General features: G+C 49.8%; 1 protein-coding gene across 2 annotated transcripts in view; it reads left to right on the plus strand.

Moving 5' to 3' along the window:
- ace (angiotensin I converting enzyme (peptidyl-dipeptidase A) 1) overlaps positions 1-19582 on the plus strand; it is a 432315-nt gene that overhangs the window by 181342 nt on the left and 231391 nt on the right. For both annotated transcript variants that reach the window (XM_085966629.1, XM_085966628.1), the window contains exons 16-18: positions 4909-5052; positions 8738-8929; positions 16396-16493. In XM_085966629.1, coding sequence (XP_085822755.1) covers positions 4909-5052; positions 8738-8929; positions 16396-16493 — 434 coding nt within the window. The remainder of the gene's footprint in view (positions 1-4908; positions 5053-8737; positions 8930-16395; positions 16494-19582) is intronic.

The raw sequence follows: 19582 nt of genomic DNA on the forward strand, positions 1-19582 counted from the left end.
ACGGGGGGCACATGCAGGGAGTGCACGGGGCACACACAGGGAGCGCACGGGGAGCACACACAGGGTGCGCACGGGGGGCACATGCAGGGAGCGCACGGGGAGCACACACGGAGCGCATGGAGAGCACACACAGGGAGCGCACGGGGCACACACAGGGTGCGCATGGGGGGCACATGCAGGGAGCGCACGGGGGGCACACACAGGGAGTGCATGGGGGGCACACGCAGGGAGCGCACGGGGGGCACACACAGGGAGCGCACGGGGCACACACAGGGTGCGCATGGGGGGCACATGCAGGGAGCGCACGGGGGGCACACACAGGGAGTGCATGGGGGGCACACACAGGGAGTGCATGGGGGGCACACACAGGGAGTGCATGGGGGGCACACACAGGGAACGCACTGGGGGCACACATAGGGGAGAGCGCACAGGGTGAGCACACACAGACCTGTAGTTATATACAAACAACCTTGTAATTATATGAAAAGAGTCATAGAATCTTAGAATGGTTACAGCATGGAGGAAGGCCATTCAGCCCGTCAAGCCCGTGCCAGCTCTCTGCAAGAGCACTTCAGCTAGTCCCACTCCCCCGCCCTTCCCCCGTAGCCCTGCAAATTGTTTTCTTTCAGGGACTTATCCCATTCCCTTTTGAAAGCCACGATTGAATCTGCCTCCACCACCCTTTCAGGCAGTGCATTCCAGATCAGAACCACTCGCTGCGTAAAAAAGTTTTTCCTCATGTCGCCTTTGGTTCTTCTGCCAATCACCTTAAATCTGTGTCCTCTGGTTCTAGATCCTTCCGCCAATGGGAACAGTTTCTTTCTATCTACTCTGCCCAGGCCCCTCATGATTTTGAACACCTCTATCAAATCTCCTCTTAACCTTCTCTGCTCCAAGGAGAACAACCCAACTTCTCCAGTCTATCCACGTAACTAAAGTCCCTCATCCCTGGAACCATTCTTGTAAATCTTTTCTGCACCCTCTCTAAGGCCTTCACATCCTTCCTAAAGTGCGGTGCCCAGAATTGGACACAATACTCCAGTTGAGGCCGAACCAGTGTTTTATAAAGGTTCATCATAACTTCCTTGCTGTTGTACTCTGTGCATCTATTTATGAAGCCCAGGATCCTGTATGATTTTTTAACCACTTTCTCAACCTGCCCTGCCACCTTCAACGATTTGTGCACATATACCCCCAGGTCTCTCTGTTCCTGCACCCCCTTTAGAATTGTACCCTTTAGTTTATATTACCTCTCCTTGTTCTTCCTACCAAAATGTATCACTTTGCACTTTTCTATGTTAAATTTCATTTGCCACGTGTCCGCCCATTTCACCAGCCTGTCTGTCCTCTCGAAGTCTATCACTCTCCTCCTCACTGTTCACTATACTTCCAAGCTTTGTGTCATCTGCAGATTTTGAAATTGTGCCCTGTACACCCACGTCCAAGTCATTACAATATATCAAGAAAGCAGTGGTCCTAGTACCGACCCCTGGGGAACACCACTGTATACCTTCCTCCAGTCTGAAAAACAACCGTTCACCACTGCTCTCTGTTTCCTGTCACTGAGCCAATTCCGTATCCATGCTGCCACTGTCCCTTTTATTTCATGGGCTTCAACTTTGCTGGCAATCCTATTATGTGGCACTTTGTCGAACGCCTTTTGGAAGTCCATGTACACCACGTCAACTGCATTACCCTCATCAACCCTCTGTTACCTCATTAAAAAAACTCAATCAAGTTGGTTAACACGATTTGCCTTTAACCAATCTGTACTGGTTCTCCTTAATCAATCCACACTTGTCCAAGTGACTGTTAATTTTGTCCCAAATTATCGTTTCTAAAAGCTTCCCCACTACTGAGGTTAAACTGACTGGCCTGTAGTTGCTGGGTTTATCCTTACATCCTTTTTTGAGCACGGGTGTAACATTTGTAATTCTCCAGTCCTCTGGCACCAGCCCTGTATCCAAGGAGGATTGAAAGATTATGTACCTCCGTGATTTCCTCCCTTTCTTCCCTCAGCATCCTAGGATGCATCCCATCCAGTATCTCAACTACCTCCTCTTTCACTATGACTTTGGCAGCATCTTCTTCCTTGGTGATGACAGATGCAAAGTACTCATTTAGTACCTCAGCCATGCCCTCTGCCTCCATGCGTAGGTCTCCATTTTGGTCCCTAATCGGCCCCACCCCTCCTCTTACTACCCGTTTACTATTTAAATGCCTATAAAAGACTTTTGGATTTCCTTTTATGTTAGCTCATACTCTCTCTTTGCCCCTCTTATTTCCTTTTTTACCTAACCTCTGAACTTTCTATGTTCAGCCTGGTTCTCACTTGTTTTCTCAACCTGACATCTGTCATACGCCCCCTTTTTCTGCTTCATCTTACTCTCTATCTCTTTCGTCATCCAGAGAGCTCTGACTTTGGTTGCCCTACCTTTCCCCCTCGTGGGAATGTACCTCGACTGGAACTGAACCAACTCCTCTTTAACGGCAGCCCATTGTTCGATTACAGTTTTGCCTGCCAATCTTTGATTCCAATTTACCCGGGCCAGATCTATTTCAACCCACTGAATTTGACATTCCTCCAATTAAGTATTTTTACTCTAGATTGCTCCCTGCCCTTTTCCATAGCTAATCTAAACCTTATGATACTATGATCACTGTTCCCTAAATGTTCCCCTACTGACACTTGCTCCACTTGACCCACTTCATTACCCAGGGCCAGATCCAGCAATGCCTCCTCCCTCATTGGGCCAGAAACATGCTGATTAAGAAAGTTCTCCTGAACACACTTCAGAAATTCTTCCCCCTCTCTGCCCTTTACACTATTACGATCCCAATCTATATTAGGATCATTGAAGTCCCCCATTATCACTACTCTATTGTTCTTGCTCCTCTCTGTAATTTCCCTGCAAATTTGCTCCTCTATATCCTTCCCACTAGTTGGTGGCCTATAGAATACACCCAGTAGTGTAATGGCACCTCTATTGTTTCTCAACTCTAACCAAATAGATTGTGTCCTTGACCCCTCCAGGACATCCTCTCTCTCCAGCACTGTAATATTTTCCTTACCCAATACTGCCATACCACCTCCTTTCTTTCCTTCCCTATCTTTCCTGAACACCTTATATCCAGGAATATTTAATACCCAATCCTGCCCTTTTTTGAGCCAGGTTTCCGTTATCATCACAACATCATATTCCCATGTGGCTATTTGCGCCTGCAGCTCACCAACCTTATTTACCCACTTTGTGCATTCACACACGTGCACTGTAAACCTGTCTTAGACCTTCTTGCATTCTCTCTTAATCTGACCCCACATAATACTGTACTATTTCTTACTCTAGTGCGATCTATCTCTCCCAATCCTTTGAGCACTTTATTTCTCCTTTCTAATGCTACATCCTGGTGGCCATCCCCCTGCCAAATTAGTTTAAACCCTCCCCAACAACACTAGCAAACCCCCCACCTCCCCCCCCCCCCCCCACCCACCACCGCGAGGATATTGGTCCCGGCTCTGTTGAGGTGTAACCCGTCCGACCTGTACAGGTCCCACCTCCCCCAGAACCGGTCCCAATGTCCCAGGAATCTAAAGCCCTCCCTCCGGCACCATCTCTCCAGCCACACATTCATCTGCTCTATCCTCCTATTTCTATACTCATTAGCTCGTGGCACCGGGAGTAATCCGGAGATTACTACCCTTGAGGTCCTGCTTTTTAATCTCTTTCTTAGCTCCCTAAAATCTGCCTGCAGGATCTCATCGTTCTTTCTATCTATGTCGTTGACATGGACCACGACCTCTGGCTGTTCACCCTCCCCCCCTCAGAATGTCCTGCACCCACTCAGTGACATCCTTGACCCTGGCACCAGGGAGGCAACATACCATCCTGGAGTCACATCTGCGGCCGCAGAAATGCCAGTCTGTTCCCCTAACTATCGAATCCCCTACCACTATTGTGTTCCCGATCTTCCTCCTCCCCCTCCGTACAGCTGAGCCACCTGTGGTGCCGTGGGCATGGATCTGGCTGCACTCCCCAGAGGAACCATCGCTCTCACCGGTACTCAGTCCTGAATACTGGTTAGAGAGTGAGATGCACTCAGGGGCCTCCTGCACTACCTGCCCGGTCCTCCTTGTGTGTCTGGCGGTCACCCATTCCCTCTCTGCCTGCACACGCTTACGCTGCGGGGTGACCACCTCCTGAAATGCACTATCCACGTAGCAAGTTTAAAAAAGAAAAAAGACTTGCATATATAGTGCCTTTCATGACTTCAGGATGTCCCCAAGTGCTTTACAGCCAATGAAGTACTTTTGAAGTGTAGTCACTGTTGTAATGTAGGAAAAGTGGCAGCCAATTGCACACAGCAAGCTCCCACAAACAGCAATGTGATACATGACCAGATCATGTTTTTTTGTGATGTTGATTGAGGGATTAATATTGGCCCAGGACACTGGGAGCAACTCCCCTGCTCGTCTTCGAAATAGTGCCACGGGATCTTTTACGTCCACCTGAGAGAGCAGACAGGGTCTCGGTTTACCGTCTCGTCTGAAAGACGTCACCTCCGACAGTGCAGCACTCCCTCAGCACTGCACAGGAGTGTCAGCCTAGATTATACTCACACACAGTCCTGCAGTTATATACACACACTGTGCTATAGTTATGTACACACACACAGCCCTGCAATACACACGAAAACACAAACTATCTTTTCGTGATTATATGTAATCATTTTAATGAATGCCATTTTTCGGAGGAGTTTGAAGGAAGGAGATGGCGCTGCGATGCCCTTCCAGTCTGGACCCCAGTGAGGTCGGGAGCTGAAGCCCTGCAGCAGAATGCTGCTAATTACTGGCGCCCAGGGTTCTGCTGCTTCAGTTGTCACACTGTCTGATCTGACAATCATCCACAGATCTGACGGAGATAATGGCGACCTCGACCGACTACAACGAGCTGCTGTTTGCCTGGCAAGGATGGAGAGACGCCTCAGGAAAGAAAATGAGGAAAAACTTCAAGAGATATGTGCAGCTGAGCAACAAGGCAGCAAAACTGAATGGTGAGGCCTACCGGGGGTAGGAGTAGGCCGTGTCACAATTGACGTTCAGAAACACTGTCGTGATTACTAGTAGAAGGGGTAGGGGTTTGTCTATATCAATGTACCTTCTCCCCATATGGTTAACCACACTCACAGCTCATACAGACTGGGAATAGGCCGTTCAATCCCTTTTTCTAAAAGCAGAGCCTGTTTTTAACATCTTCAACATGAGTAATATTAATCCTGGGTATTCAATGTTGGCATCAAACACTCCCAGGGTAGGTACAGCACGGGTTAGATACAGAGTAAAGCTCGCTCTACACTGCCCCATCAAACACTCCCAGGGCAGGTACAACACGGGTTAGATACAGAGTAAAACTCCCTCTACACTGTCCCATCAAACACTCCCAGGGCAGGTACAGCACGGGTTAGATACAGAGTTAAGCTCCCTCTACACTGTCCCATCAAACACTCCCAGGGCAGGTACAGCACAGGGTTAGATACAGAGTAAAGCTCCCTCTACACTGTCCCATCAAACACTCCCAGGGCAGGTACAGCACGGGTTAGATACAGAGTAAAGCTCCCTCTACACTGTCCCATCAAACACTCCCAGGGCAGGTACAGCACGGGTTAGATACAGAGTAAAGCTCGCTCTACACTGCCCCATCAAACACTCCCAGGGTAGGTACAGCACGGGTTAGATACAGAGTAAAGCTCCCTCTACACTGTCCCATCAAACACTCCCAGGGCAGGTACAGCACGGTTTAGATACAGAGTAAAGCTCACTCTACACTGTCCCATCAAACACTCCCAGGGCAGGTACAGCACGGGGTTAGATACAGAGTAAAGCTCCCTCTGCACTGTCCCATCAAACACTCCCAGGGTAGGTACAGCACGGGTTAGATACAGAGTAAAGCTCCCTCTACACTGTCCCATCAAACACTCCCAGGGTAGGTACAGCACGGGTTAGATACAGAGTAAAGCTCCCTCTACACTGTCCCATCAAACACTCCCAGGGCAGGTACAGCACGGGTTAGATACAGAGTAAAGTTCCCTCTACACTGTCCCATCAAACACTCCCAGGGCAGGTACAGCACGGGTTAGATACAGAGTAAAGCTCGCTCTACACTGCCCCATCAAACACTCCCAGGGCAGGTACAGCACGGGTTAGATACAGAGTAAAGCTCACTCTACACTGTCCCATCAAACACTCCCAGGGCAGGTACAGCACGGGGTTAGATACAGAGTAAAGCTCCCTCTGCACTGTCCCATCAAACACTCCCAGGGTAGGTACAGCACGGGTTAGATACAGAGTAAAGCTCCCTCTACACTGTCCCATCAAACACTCCCAGGGCAGGTACAGCACGGGTTAGATACAGAGTAAAGCTCCCTCTACACTGTCCCATCAAACACTCCCAGGGCAGGTACAGCACGGGTTAGATACAGAGTAAAGCTCCCTCTACACTGTCCCACCAAACACTCCCAGGGCAGGTACAGCACGGGTTAGATACAGAGTAAAGCTCCCTCTACACTGTCCCATCAAACACTCCCAGAGCAGGTACAGCACGGGTTAGATACAGAGTAAAACTCCCTGGCCTAGAAATTGGGTTCTGGTCTTGCCAGGGCTGTAGCGCCAGAAAGTTTGCGCCAGCGGTAATGCGGCAGCGCGCGACGAAAATTCGGGTGCGCCGGGCCCAGACGGCGGCGGGCGCTAAAACCCTCCTTTAGCGCCTCAAAACGGGCGTGAACTTGGGTTTCCCGGCGCTAATCCCCCACTGCGGCACCCGATGCGGTGCGGCAGGCGGGGGAACTGCAGGCCTCCTCCTCCTGTTAAGGAGGAGCTGCCTGCAGCCGACAACTGTCCGGCGGATTGACCCGACATCTGAGCCCGGCACCTCGGGGAAGTGCCGGGCTCGCATGAGACACTGATCAGGGCCGCGGGGGGGGAATGCAGGAGTCCGGGAAGGGAGGTGCGGGCAGGCGGCCGCCGGGAACGCGGCCGGCCGCCGCTCCACCTTTATGCGCCGGCGCACACTGGGGGAAGACTCTGTTGCCAGAGTCTTAGTTGCGCCTGCCACGGGCGAGGCGGGCGCAACTGAATTTCGGCTTGGGGCCGGGTTACCACGGCAACCGGGACGCTGCGCACACCGATGACGTCATCGGTGCCGGCGCAGCGCTACCGGTGCAACGCCGATTTAGGGCCCCAGGGAATTTCTCAACTGGCCATAACTCCGGCGCTAGGCCCTCTAGCGCCTCAAATGCGGCGCTAAGCCTACCGAATTTCTAGGCCCCTCTACACTATCCCATCAAACACTCCCAGGGCAGGTACAGCACGGGTTAGATACAGGGTAAAGCTCCCTCTACACTGTCCCATCAAACACTCCCAGGGCAGGTACAACACGGGTTAGATACAGAGTAAAACTCCCTCTACACTGTCCCATCAAACACTCCCAGGGCAGGTACAGCACGGGTTAGATACAGAGTAAATCTCCCTCTACACTGTCCCATCAAACACTCCCAGGGCAGGTACAGCACAGGTTAGATACAGAGTAAAGCTCCCTCTACACTGTCCCATCAAACACTCCCAGGACAGGTACAGCACGGGTTAGATACAGAGTAAAGCTCCCTCTACACTGTCCCATCAAACACTCCCAGGGCAGGTACAGCACGGGTTAGATACAGAGTAAAGCTCCCTCTACACTGTCCCATCAAACACTCCCAGGGCAGCTACAGCACGGGTTAGATACAGAGTAAAGCTCCCTCTACACTGTCCCATCAAATACTCCCAGGGCAGGTACAGCACGGGTTAGATACAGAGTAAAGCTCCCTCTACACTGTCCCATCAAACACTCCCAGGACAGGTACAGCACAGGTTAGATGCAGAGTAAAGCTGTCTCTACACTGCCCCATCAAACACTCCCAGGGCAGGTACTGCACGGGTTAGATACAGAGTAAAGTTCCCTCTAAACTGTCCCATCAAACACTCCCAGGACAGGTACAGCACAGGTTAGATGCAGAGTAAAGCTCCCTCTGCACTGTCCCATCAAACACTCCCAGGGCAGGTAGAGCACGGGTTAGATACAGAGTAAAGCTCCCTCTACACTGTCCCATCAAACACTCCCAGGGCAGGTACAGCACGGTTTAGATACAGAGTAAAGCTCCCTCTACACTGTCCCATCAAACCCTCCCAGGGCAGGTACAGCACGGGTTAGATGCAGAGTAAAGCTCCCTGTACACTGTCCCATCAAACCCTCCCAGGGCAGGTACAGCACGGGTTAGATACAGAGTAAATCTCCCTTAACACTGTCCCATCAAACACTCCCAGGGCAGGTACAGCACGGTTAGATGCCTAGTAAATCTATTCCCCAACAGTGTGTCTCAGAAGACACATTTTCCATTATTCCATTTCCCGCACCAGTCACCTTGTGACCTTTGAGTGAGATTGCCAACGTTGCCAAGTTGATGCTGTGGGACCATGTCCATTAGGGACTTGGCAAGAATAATTCCGTGCAGCACCCTTGCAGCGGGTTGGCTGGATTTGACACTGGTGTAAGTATTATGCCCAACCCACTGTACCACCCAGTCCTTATATCGTTCAGCATGTCCATATCGCTCTTCAAATGTGACAAAAATGGCAGAGGAACAAGAATGAGTTATCGTGTGCTTTACCTGGGAATGATGCAGTTTATTTCTCTTTCTGTTTCAGGGCACGCTGATACAGGAGCTTTCTGGAGGTCCCTTTATGATTCCAAAACCTTTGAAGCAGATTTGGAGAATATTTACAACCAGCTGAAGCCCCTCTACCTGAACCTGCACGCCTATGTCAGGAGAGCATTGCACAAGGAATACGGGGACAAATACATCAACCCGAAGGGTCCGATCCCAGCCCACCTCTTGGGTAAGATGGATATTTATATCACAAGGTTCTTCTGGGATGATTCAGTACTATTGGTGGGTTGGAAGCCTGATTAGAGGGATTCAAACAGGGAGTTGCAGGAGAGATGGGCGCAGAGCTGGGACAACACATTTAAGGACCTTGGAGAACATAAGAACATAAGAAATAGGAGCAGGAGTCGGCCATTCGGCCCCTCGAGCCTGCTCCACCATTCAATAAGATTATGGCTGATCTGATCTTGGCCTCAACTCCACTTCCCTGCCCGCTCCCCATAACGCTTGACTCCCCTGTAGTTCAAATATCTGTCTATCTCAGCCTTGGATATATTCAATGACTCCGCCTCCACAGCGCTCTGAGGTAGAGAATTCCAAAGATTCTCGACCCTCTGAGAGAAGAAATTCCTCCTCATCTCCGTTTTAAATGGGCGACACCTTATTCTAAAACTGTGCCCCCGAGTTCTAGATTCCCCCACGAGGGGAAACACTCTCTCAGCATCTACCCTGTCGAGCCCCCTCAGAATCTTATATGTTTCAATAAGATCACCTCTCATTCTTCTAAACTCCAATGAGTATAGGCCCAACCTGCTCAACCTTTCCTCATAAGACAACCCCTTCATCCCAGGAATCAACTTAGTGAACCTTCGCTGAACACCCTCCAATGCAAGTATATCCCTCCCTAAATAAGGTGACCAAAACTGTACGCAGTACTCCAGGTGTGGTCTCACCAACGAGAAGAAGGGAAGGTTGGAGATTGGGTGATCACTAGCAAGGACAGAGAGACTTAGGGTGGTTTTTGAAGGAGGGAGGTGATGATGGTGGCTTTGAAAGGAAAGGAGACAGTACCCGAGGAGGGGGGTGACCATTTAAAATACCAGCTAGCTTGGGGGACCAGGAAATGTAGTAAATGGAGAAAAAGAGCAGTGGCTTTATAAAACACTTGTTAGGCCCCAACTGGAGTAATGTGTTCAGTTCTGGGCACCGCACACGAAGGGTTTTGATAGAGTAAATGAGGAGAAGCTGTTTCCAGTGGCAGAAGGGTCGGTGACCAGAGGACACCGATTGAAGGTAATTGGCAAAAGAACCAGAGGTGAAGTGAGAATAAATTGTTTTCACGCAGCGAGTTGTTGTGATCTGTAATGCACTGCTTGAAAGGGCGGTGGAAGCAGTTTCGATAATTCATTTCAAAAAAGGGAACTGGATACATACTTGAAGGGAAAACATTTTCAGGACAATGGGGAAAGGACAGGGAGTGGGACTGGTGGAATGGTTCTTTCCAGGAGCCGGCATGGGCCGAATGGCCTCCTTCTGTGCTGCATCATTCTACGATACTATGAAAGGACCGATACTCTAAATGGGAACATTTTTGAGAGTCGAGGAACAGAGATATGTCGGGGTAGGAAATTATAGGTGTTTAAAGGTGAGAGTGAGGTAGAAAACACCATTAAAAAAGGACAAATGGGATTCTGAGTTTTCATATGTGACATCATCTATATATATAAATCGGTACTTCTGTCATTCTGTCTTTCTGTCTATCTGTCTGTCATCGCGTGTGCGTTGCGGGTATGCACTCGAAAGTTACAGGGCGTACCTACGCGCGCGTTACCTCCAAAGAAAGCTTACGCTTCCGAGACGGTTTTAAGCGTATTTACGTTTCAGCCGGGCTAAAATTGCGCCCGCGGTATCCCAAAAACCTTCAACATTCCACTCATTAGCATCTCATTATCCGCTCATTAGCGACAGAGTGACCTCGAGCTCGACCAATCGTACGCCGGGTTGCTGGCGTGTGCCGCCGGGCCAATCGGTGCGCGTGTGGCCGGGCTTTATCGTTCTGAACCGAGGTGAGTCGCCGCCATCTTGATTCCAAACTTTTCCTTTCTTTTTCCCGCTTTCTGCGTCTTAAAAAAAAAACGTTGCTTTTAAAACACATATTGTTTTTAAAAAAAATGATTTAGAAAGTAATTAACTTATCTAATCTCATTAATTTTCCTACCTTTCCCCGTTTTTCCAGCTAGGCCTAGAAGCCTCGGCGTCTCCTCCGCACCCACGCCCGAGCTAGGCACCTCCCGGCCCCACTCGAAGGCTGGAGGGCCGAGCCTCAGCCCAGCGCCGCTAGGGTGCACGCGCAGCAGGAGCTGAGACGTCTCTCTCTGCCGGGGCTTGCTGAGCGTCCAGCGTTACCCTGGCAACGGGCGCAATCGGCGGTCTTCACCTCGGGGGGGGGGTGGCGGCCGCGACCCTCGGGGGGGGGGCCGCGACCCTCGGGGGGGGCCGCGACCCTCGGGGGGGGGCCACGCGCGCAGCAGGAGCAGCTGAGACGCGGCGTCTCTCTCTCTGGCTTGGTCAGCGTCACGGTTGCCCTGGCAACCGGGCCCGCCGGCCGAGAGAGACGCCGTGTCTCAGCTCCTGCTGCGCGCGCAATCGGCGGTCTTCACCTCCGGGGGGGGGGCGCGACCCTCGGGGGGGGGGGGGGCGCGACCCTCGGGGGGGGGGTCGCGACACTCGGGGGCCGCGACCCTCGGGGGGGGCGCCCGCCGCCCTCCCTCCCCTCCCTCCCCCCCGCCCTCCATCCCCCCTCCCCCCCCCGCCCTTCCCCCCTGCCCTCCCTTCCCCCCCTCCCTCCCTTCCTCCCCCCCGCCCTCCCTCCCCCTCCTCCCTCCCCCTCCCCCCCGCCCTCCCTTCCCCCCTCCTCCCTTCCTCCCCCCCGCCCTCCCTCCCCCTCCTCCCTCCCCCTCCCCCCCGCCCTCCCTTCCCCGCCCTCCCTTCCCCTCCCTCCCCTCCCCCCCGCCCTCCCTTCCCCTCCCCTGCCCTCCCTTCCCCCCCTCCCTCCCTTCCTTCCCCCTCCCCTCCCCCCGCCCCTCCCTTCCCCGCCCTCCCCCTCCCTCCCTTCCCCGCCCTTCCCCTCCCCCTCCCCTCCCCCCCGCCCTCCCTTCCCCTCCCCCTCCCCTCCCTCCCCCCTCCCCTCCCCTCCCTCTCTTCCCCCCACCCCTCCCCTCCCTCTCTTCCCCCCAGTCGCTCTCTCTCTTCCCCCCAGTCGCTCTCTCTCTTCCCCCCAGTCGCTCTCTCTCTCTCTCTTCCAACAACAACATGCCCTCGAAAAAGCCTCGGCACCGCCGGGCACTTCAGCTAGTTGAGTATAAAAGCAAGAAACTAATGTTAAATTTGCACAAGTCATTGATTGTGCAGTGGGGTGTTATGTACAGTTGTGGGCACTCCATTATAGGGAGCCATGGAAAGGCTACAGTGAAGATTCAACTGGAACAATATAGAACGAGAGAAGGCTTAAGAAACTGCATTTCTTTAGCACCTTTCACAACCTCAGGACACCCCAAAGTGCTTTACAGTCAATGAAGCAATTTTGAAGTGTAGTCAATGTTGTAATGTAGAAAACACAGATCATAGAAACATAGACACATAGGAGCAAGAGTCAGCCATTCGGCCCTTCGAGCCTGCTCCGCCATTCAATATGATCATGGCTGATCCTCTATTTCAATACCATATTCCCACTCTCTCCCCATACCCCTTGATGCCCTTTGTGTCTAGAAATCTATATCTCCTTCTTAAATATATTTAGTGACTTGGCCTCCACAGCCTTCTGTGGTAGAGAATTCCACAGGTTCACCACCCTCTGAGTGAAGAAATTTCTCCTCATCTCAGTCCTAAATGTCCTACCCCATATCCTGAGACTGTGACCCCTCATTCTAGAACCCCCCAGCCAGGGGAAACATCCTCCCTGCATCCAGTCTGTCTAGCCCTGTCAGAATTTTATACGTTTCAATGGGATCCCCTCTCATTCTTCTAAACTCTAGTGAATACAGGCCTAGTCGATCCAATCTCTCTTCATACGACAGTCCTGCCATCCCAGGAATCAGTCTGGTGAACCTTCGCTGCACTCCCTCTATGGCAAGCATATCCTTTCTTAGGTAAGGAGACCAAAACTGCACACAGTACTCCAGGTGTGGTCTCACCTAGGCCCTGTATAACTGTAGTAAGACATCCTTGCTCCTGTACTCAAATCCTCTTGCAATGAAGGCCAACATACCATTTGCCTTCCTAACTGCTTGCTGCACCTGCATGTTTGCTTTCAGTGACTGGTGTACAAGGACACCCAGGTCCCTTTGTTTATCACCATTTAAATAATACTCTGCCTTTCTGTTTTTCCTACCGTAGTGGATAACTTCGCATTTATCCACGTTATACTGCATCTGCCATGTATTTGCCCACTCACTCAACTTGTCTAAATCGCCTTGAAGCCTCTTTGCATCCTCCTCACAACTCACAACCCCTCCTAGTTTTGTGTCATCAGCAAACTTGTAAATATTACATTTGGTTCCTTCATCCAAATCATTGATATATATTGTGAATAGCTGGGGCCCAAGCACTGATCCCTGCGGTACCCCACTAGTCACCGCCTGCCACCCTGAAAAGATCCATTTATTCCTACTCTCTGTTTCCTGTCTGTTAACCAATTTTCAATCCATGCCAGTATATTACCCCCAATCCCATGCGTTTTAATGGTGCAAACTAACCTCTTATGTGGGACTTTATCAAAGGCCTTCTGAAAATCCAAATACACCACATCCACTGGTTCTCACTTATCTACCAGTTACATTCTCAAAAAACTCCAGTACGTTTGTCAAACATGATTTCCCTTTCATAAATCCATGTTTACTTTGTCTAATCCCGTTGATATTTTCTAAGTGTCCTGTTATCACATCCTTTATAATAGGCGCTAGCATTTTCCCTACTACTGATGTTAGGCTAACCGGTCTGTAGTTCCCTGTTTTCTCTCTCCCTCCTTTTTTAAATAGTGGGGTTACATTTGCCACCCTCCAATCTGCAAGAACTGTTCCATAACCTATAGAATTTTGGAAGATGACAACCAATGCATCCACTAATTCCATGGCTACCTATTTAAGTACTCTGGGATGCAAATTATCAGGCCCCGGGGATTTATTGGCTTTCAGTCCCATTAGTTTCTCCAGCACTATTTTTTTACTAATACTAATTTCCTTTAGTTCCTCCTTCTCACTAGACCCTTGGTTCCCTAGCATTTCTGGGAAGTTATTTGTGTCCTCTTCCATGAATACGGAACCAAAGTATTTGTTTAATTGCTCAGCCATTTCCTTGTTCCCCATTATAAATTCTCCCATTTCTGACTGTAAGGGACCTACATTTGTCTTCACTAATCTTTTTCTTTTTACATACTCATAGAAGCTTTTACAGTCCGCTTTTATGTTCCTTGCAAGTTTACTCTCATACTCTGTTTTTCCCCTCTTAATCAATCTCTTGGTCCTATTTTGCTGAACTCTAAACTGCTCCCAATCCTCAGGCTTGCTACTTTTTCTGGCAACTTTATATGACTCCTCTTTGGATCTAATACTATGGTTGGGCTGCTTTTCCTTTTGTGTTTTTGCACCAGAAAGGAATGTATAACTGTTGCAATTCATGCATTCGTTCCTTAAATGTTAGCCATTGCCTATTAACCGTCATGCCTTTTAATGAAGCTCCCCAATCTATCATAGCCAACTCACTCCTCATACCTTTGTAGTTTCCTTTGTTTAGATTTAGGACCCTAGTTTCGGATTGGACTACTTCACTTTCCATCTTAATGAAGAATTCTATCATGTTATGGTCCCTCTTCCCTAAAGGACCCTGCACAAGATTATTAATTAACCCCTTCTCATTGCACAATACCCAATCTAGGATAGCCTGTTCCCTTGTTGGCTCCTCAACGTACTGGTCTAAAAAACCATCTCGTACACACTCCAGGAATTCATCCTCCACAGTATTATTGCTAATTTGGTTTGGCCAGTCTATTTGTAGATGGTTGTATTATGGTTAATAGCTGACGTTTCTGTGGCGGGGTGACGGGGTGGTGGGTGGGGGGGGGGGTTCCACAAGAACGTCTGTTTTGGGATTTTGCTTAAAATCTTCATAAATGATCTGGAGCTAAAAGTCACAAGCATAAGGGCTAGATTTGCAGATGAAACAAATCTAATAAAGGTGGTAGACTCAAAATTGAACTGTGTGCAGGTTTGGTTTCCATATTTAAGAAAAGATATACTTGCTCTCGAGGCGGTTCAGAGAAAGTTCACTCGGTTGATTCCAGAGATGAGGGGGTTGACGTATGAGGAAAGGTTGAGTAGGTTGGGACTCTACTCATTGGAGTTCAGAAGAATGAGAGGCGATCTTATCGAAACATATAAGATTGTGAGGGGGCTTGATCGGGTGGATGCGGTGAGGATGTTTCCACTGATGGGTGAGATTAGAACTAGGGGGCATAATCTTAGAATAAGGGGCTGCCCTTTCAAAACTGAGATGAGGAGAAACTTCTTCACTCAGAGGGTAGTAAATCTATGGAATTTGCTACCCCAGAGAGTTGTGGAAGCTGCAACATTAAATAAATTTAAAATGGAGATAGACATTTTCCTAGCAGATAAGGGAATTAGGGGTTACGGGGAGAGGGCAGGGAAGTGGACGTGAGTCTCGATTCAGATCAGCCATAATCCTATTGAATGGCGGAGCAGGCCCGAGGGGCCGTATGGCCTACTCCTGCTCCTACTTTTTATGTTCTTATTAAATTCACCCATGATTATTGTAGTACCCTTGTTAGATGCATCTCTAATTTCCTGTTTGATGCCATCCCTTACATTACCACTACTGTTTGGAGGCCTATAGACAACTGCCACCAATGTTTTCTGCCCCTTGGTGCTTCTTAGCTCCACCCAGACTGATTCTACATCTTGATTTTTTTGAGCCAATATCCTTTCCCACTATTGCTCTGATTTCATCCTTTACTAACAACGCTACCCTTTTCCTTTTTGTCTCTCCTTCCTAAATATGGAATATCCTGGGATATTCAGCTCCCAGCCTTGGTCACCCTGCAGCCATGTCTCCGTAATCGCAATTATGTCATATCCGTTTACATCTATTTGTGTTGTTAATTCGTCTACCTTACTACGAATGCTTCATGCATTCAGATACAGTGCCTTTAGATTTATCTTTTTTTAGACATCTTAACATTTTTTTATACTATGGCCCTATTTGTCTTACCTTTTTTTTACCCGAAACGCGGCAGTCCATTTGTGCAAAACAAGTTCTTCTTCAAAATAGTACCTGAGGGGGCAGATGAGACCGATGGAGCCTCAGTTTAATATCTCATCCACAGGACGCCGCCTCTGACAGTGCAGCACTTCCTCAGTACTGCACTGGAGTGTTAGCCTAGAATTTGTGCTCAAGACTTGAACCCATGAGCTACCAAATCAGAAACAAGAGTGCTATCCACTGAACCACGGCGGAATGGATTGTTGCTACGTTTGGTTCCATGGCTGTAACTGCAGACATTCTGAGTTGATGGCATCAGAAAGATGAGTTTGCATAGGTGGCTAAACAATGCGCAGACAATCAGACGAACACTATTTAGCATTGTGTCTTCTGCATCTGGTTAACTTTATCTTTCTGCTTTGGCAGGTAACATGTGGGCCCAATCATGGAACGGTATTTACAAACTGCTGATACCTTATCCCACTGCCAGCCATGTTGATGCAACACCTCAAATGGTTGCTCAGGTTAGTCATTCGCAGAAAACGTCAACTTGCCCCGAACCCCTGCTTCCCTTCCACTGAAGATAGACTCTTACCCTGGAACAGAGGAGTCAGGCACAACCATTTCACCAAGGGGCCCCAGTGCAACACCCACACAGTGAGCTCCCAATGTTACCTGGCACAGTAAGACCCAGCTGTAACCATGCACAGTGAGATCCCAATATAACCCCGCACAGTGAGATCCCAATATAACCCCGCACAGTGAGATCCCAATATAACCTCGCACAGTGAGATCCCAATATAACCCCGCACAGTGAGATCCCAATCTAACCCCGCACAGTGAGATCCCAATATAACCCCGCACAGTGAGATCCCAACATAACCCCGCACAGTGAGATCCCAATATAACCCCGCACAGTGAGATCCCAATATAACCTCGCACAGTGAGATCCCAATATAACCCCGCACAGTGAGATCCCAATCTAACCCCGCACAGTGAGATCCCAATATAACCCCACACACTGAGATCCCAACATAACCCCGCACAGTGAGATCCCAATATAACCCCGCACAGTGAGATCCCAATATAACCTCGTACAGTGAGATCCCAACATAACCCCGCACAGTGAGATCCCAATATAACCCCGCACAGTGAGATCCCAATATAACCCCGCACAGTGAGATCCCAACATAACCCCGCACAGTGAGATCCCAATATAACCCCGCACAGTGAGATCCCAATATAACCTCGTACAGTGAGATCCCAATATATCCCCGCACAGTGAGATCCCAATATAACCTCGAACAGTGAGATCCCAATACAACCTCGTACAGTGAGATCCCAATATATCCCCGCACAGTGAGATCCCAATATAACCCCGCACAGTGAGATCCCAATATAACCCCGCACAGTGAGATCCCAACATAACCCCGCACAGTGAGATCCCAATATAACCCCGCACAGTGAGATCCCAATATAACCTCGTACAGTGAGATCCCAATATATCCCCGCACAGTGAGATCCCAATATAACCTCGTACAGTGAGATCCCAATATAACCCCGCACAGTGAGATCCCAATATAACCCCGCACAGTGAGATCTCAACATAACCCCGCACAGTGAGATCCCAATATAACCCCGCACAGTGAGATCCCAATATAACCCCGCACAGTGAGATCCCAATATATCCCCGCACAGTGAGATCCCAACATAACCCCGCACAGTGGGATCCCAACATAACCCCGCACAGTGAGATCCCAATATAACCCCGCACAGTGAGATCCCAATATAACCTCGTACAGTGAGATTCCATTCTAACCACGCACAGTGGGATCCCAATCTAAACCCGCACAGTAAGATCCCAATCTAACTCCGCACAGTGAGATCCCAATCTAACCCCGCACAGTGAGATCCCAATCTATCTCCGCACGGTGCGATCCCAATCCAACCCCGCACAGTGAGATCCCAATCAAACCACCGCACAGTGAGATCCCAATCTATCGCCGCACAGTGAGGTCCCAATCCAACCCCGCACAGTGAGATCCCAATCTAACGCTTGCACAGCAAGATCCCAAATTGAAGCTGCACAGTAAGATCCCAATCTAACCCCGCACAGTGAGATCCCAATTTGAAGCTGCACAGTGAGATCCCAATCTAACGCCGCACAGTGAGATCCCAATCTAATCCAGCACAGTGAGATCCCAACCCAAACCCGCACAGTGCGATCCCAATCGAAATGCGAACAGTGAGATCCCAACTACTCCCGCACAGTGAGATCCCAATCTAACCCCAACACAGTGAGATGCCAATCTAACTTTGCACAGGGAGATCCCAATTTGACGCGGCACAGTAAGATCCCAATATAAACCTCAGACAGTAAGATCCCAATGAAACACCCGCACCGTGAGATCCCAATCTAACCCCACACAATGAGATCCCAATCTAACCCCGCACAGTGAGATCTCAATCTAACCCTGCACAGTGAGATCCCAATCTAACCCCCACAGAGTGAGATCCCAATCTAACTCCACACAGTGAGATCCCAATCTAACCCCGCACAGTGAGATCCCAATCTAACCCCGCACAGTCAGATCCCAATCTAACACCAGCACAGTGAAATCCCAATCTAACCCCAGCACAGTGAGATCCCAATCTAACCCCCGCACAGTGAGATCCCAATCTAACTCCAGCACAGTGAAATCCCAATCTAACCCCAGCACAGTGAGATCCCAATCTAACCCCAGCACAGTGAGATCCCAATCTAACCCCCGCACAGTGAGATCCCAATCTAACTCCGCACAGTGAGATCACAATCTAAACCCCGCAGAGTGAGATCCCAATCTAACCCCCGCACAGCGAGATCCCAATCTAACACCGCACAGTGAGATCCCAATCTAACCCCGCACAATGAGATCCCAATCTAACCCCGCACAGTGAGATCCCAATCTAACTCCGCACAGTGAGATCCCAATCTAACACCGCAAGTGAGATCCCAATCTACCCCTGCAATGTAGATCCCAATCTAACCCTGCAAAGTAGATCCCAACCTAACCCCGCACAGTGAGATCCCAATCTAACCCCGCACAGTAAGATCCCAATCTAACCACCGCACAGTGAGATCCCAATCTAACCCCGCACAGTGAGATCCCAATCTAACACCGCACAGTGAGATCCCAATCTAACCCCGCAGAGTGAGATCCCAATCGATCCCGCACAGTGAGATCCCAATCTAACCCTTGCACAGTGAGATCCGAATCTATCCCCACACAGTGAGATCCCAATCTAACCCCGCACAGTGAGTTCCCAATCTAACACCCGCACAGTGAGATGCCAATCTAACTTTGCACAGGGAGATCCCAATTTAACCCTGCACAGTAAGATCCCAATATAAACCTCAGACAGTAAGATCCCAATATAAAACCCGCAGAGTGTGATCCCAATGAAATCCCCACACAGTGAGATCCCAATCTAACCTCCGAACACTGAGATCCCAATCTATCTCCGCACAGTGAGATCCCCAACTAATCCCGCACAGTATGATCCCAATCTAACCCCGCACAGTGAGATCCCAATCTATCCCCGCACAGTGAGATCCCAATCTAACCCCCGCACA

This window comes from Somniosus microcephalus, chromosome 24 (assembly GCF_052327205.1).
Source record: "Somniosus microcephalus isolate GS21.2 chromosome 24, FLI_Smic_1.0, whole genome shotgun sequence".
Lineage (NCBI taxonomy): Eukaryota > Metazoa > Chordata > Chondrichthyes > Squaliformes > Somniosidae > Somniosus > Somniosus microcephalus.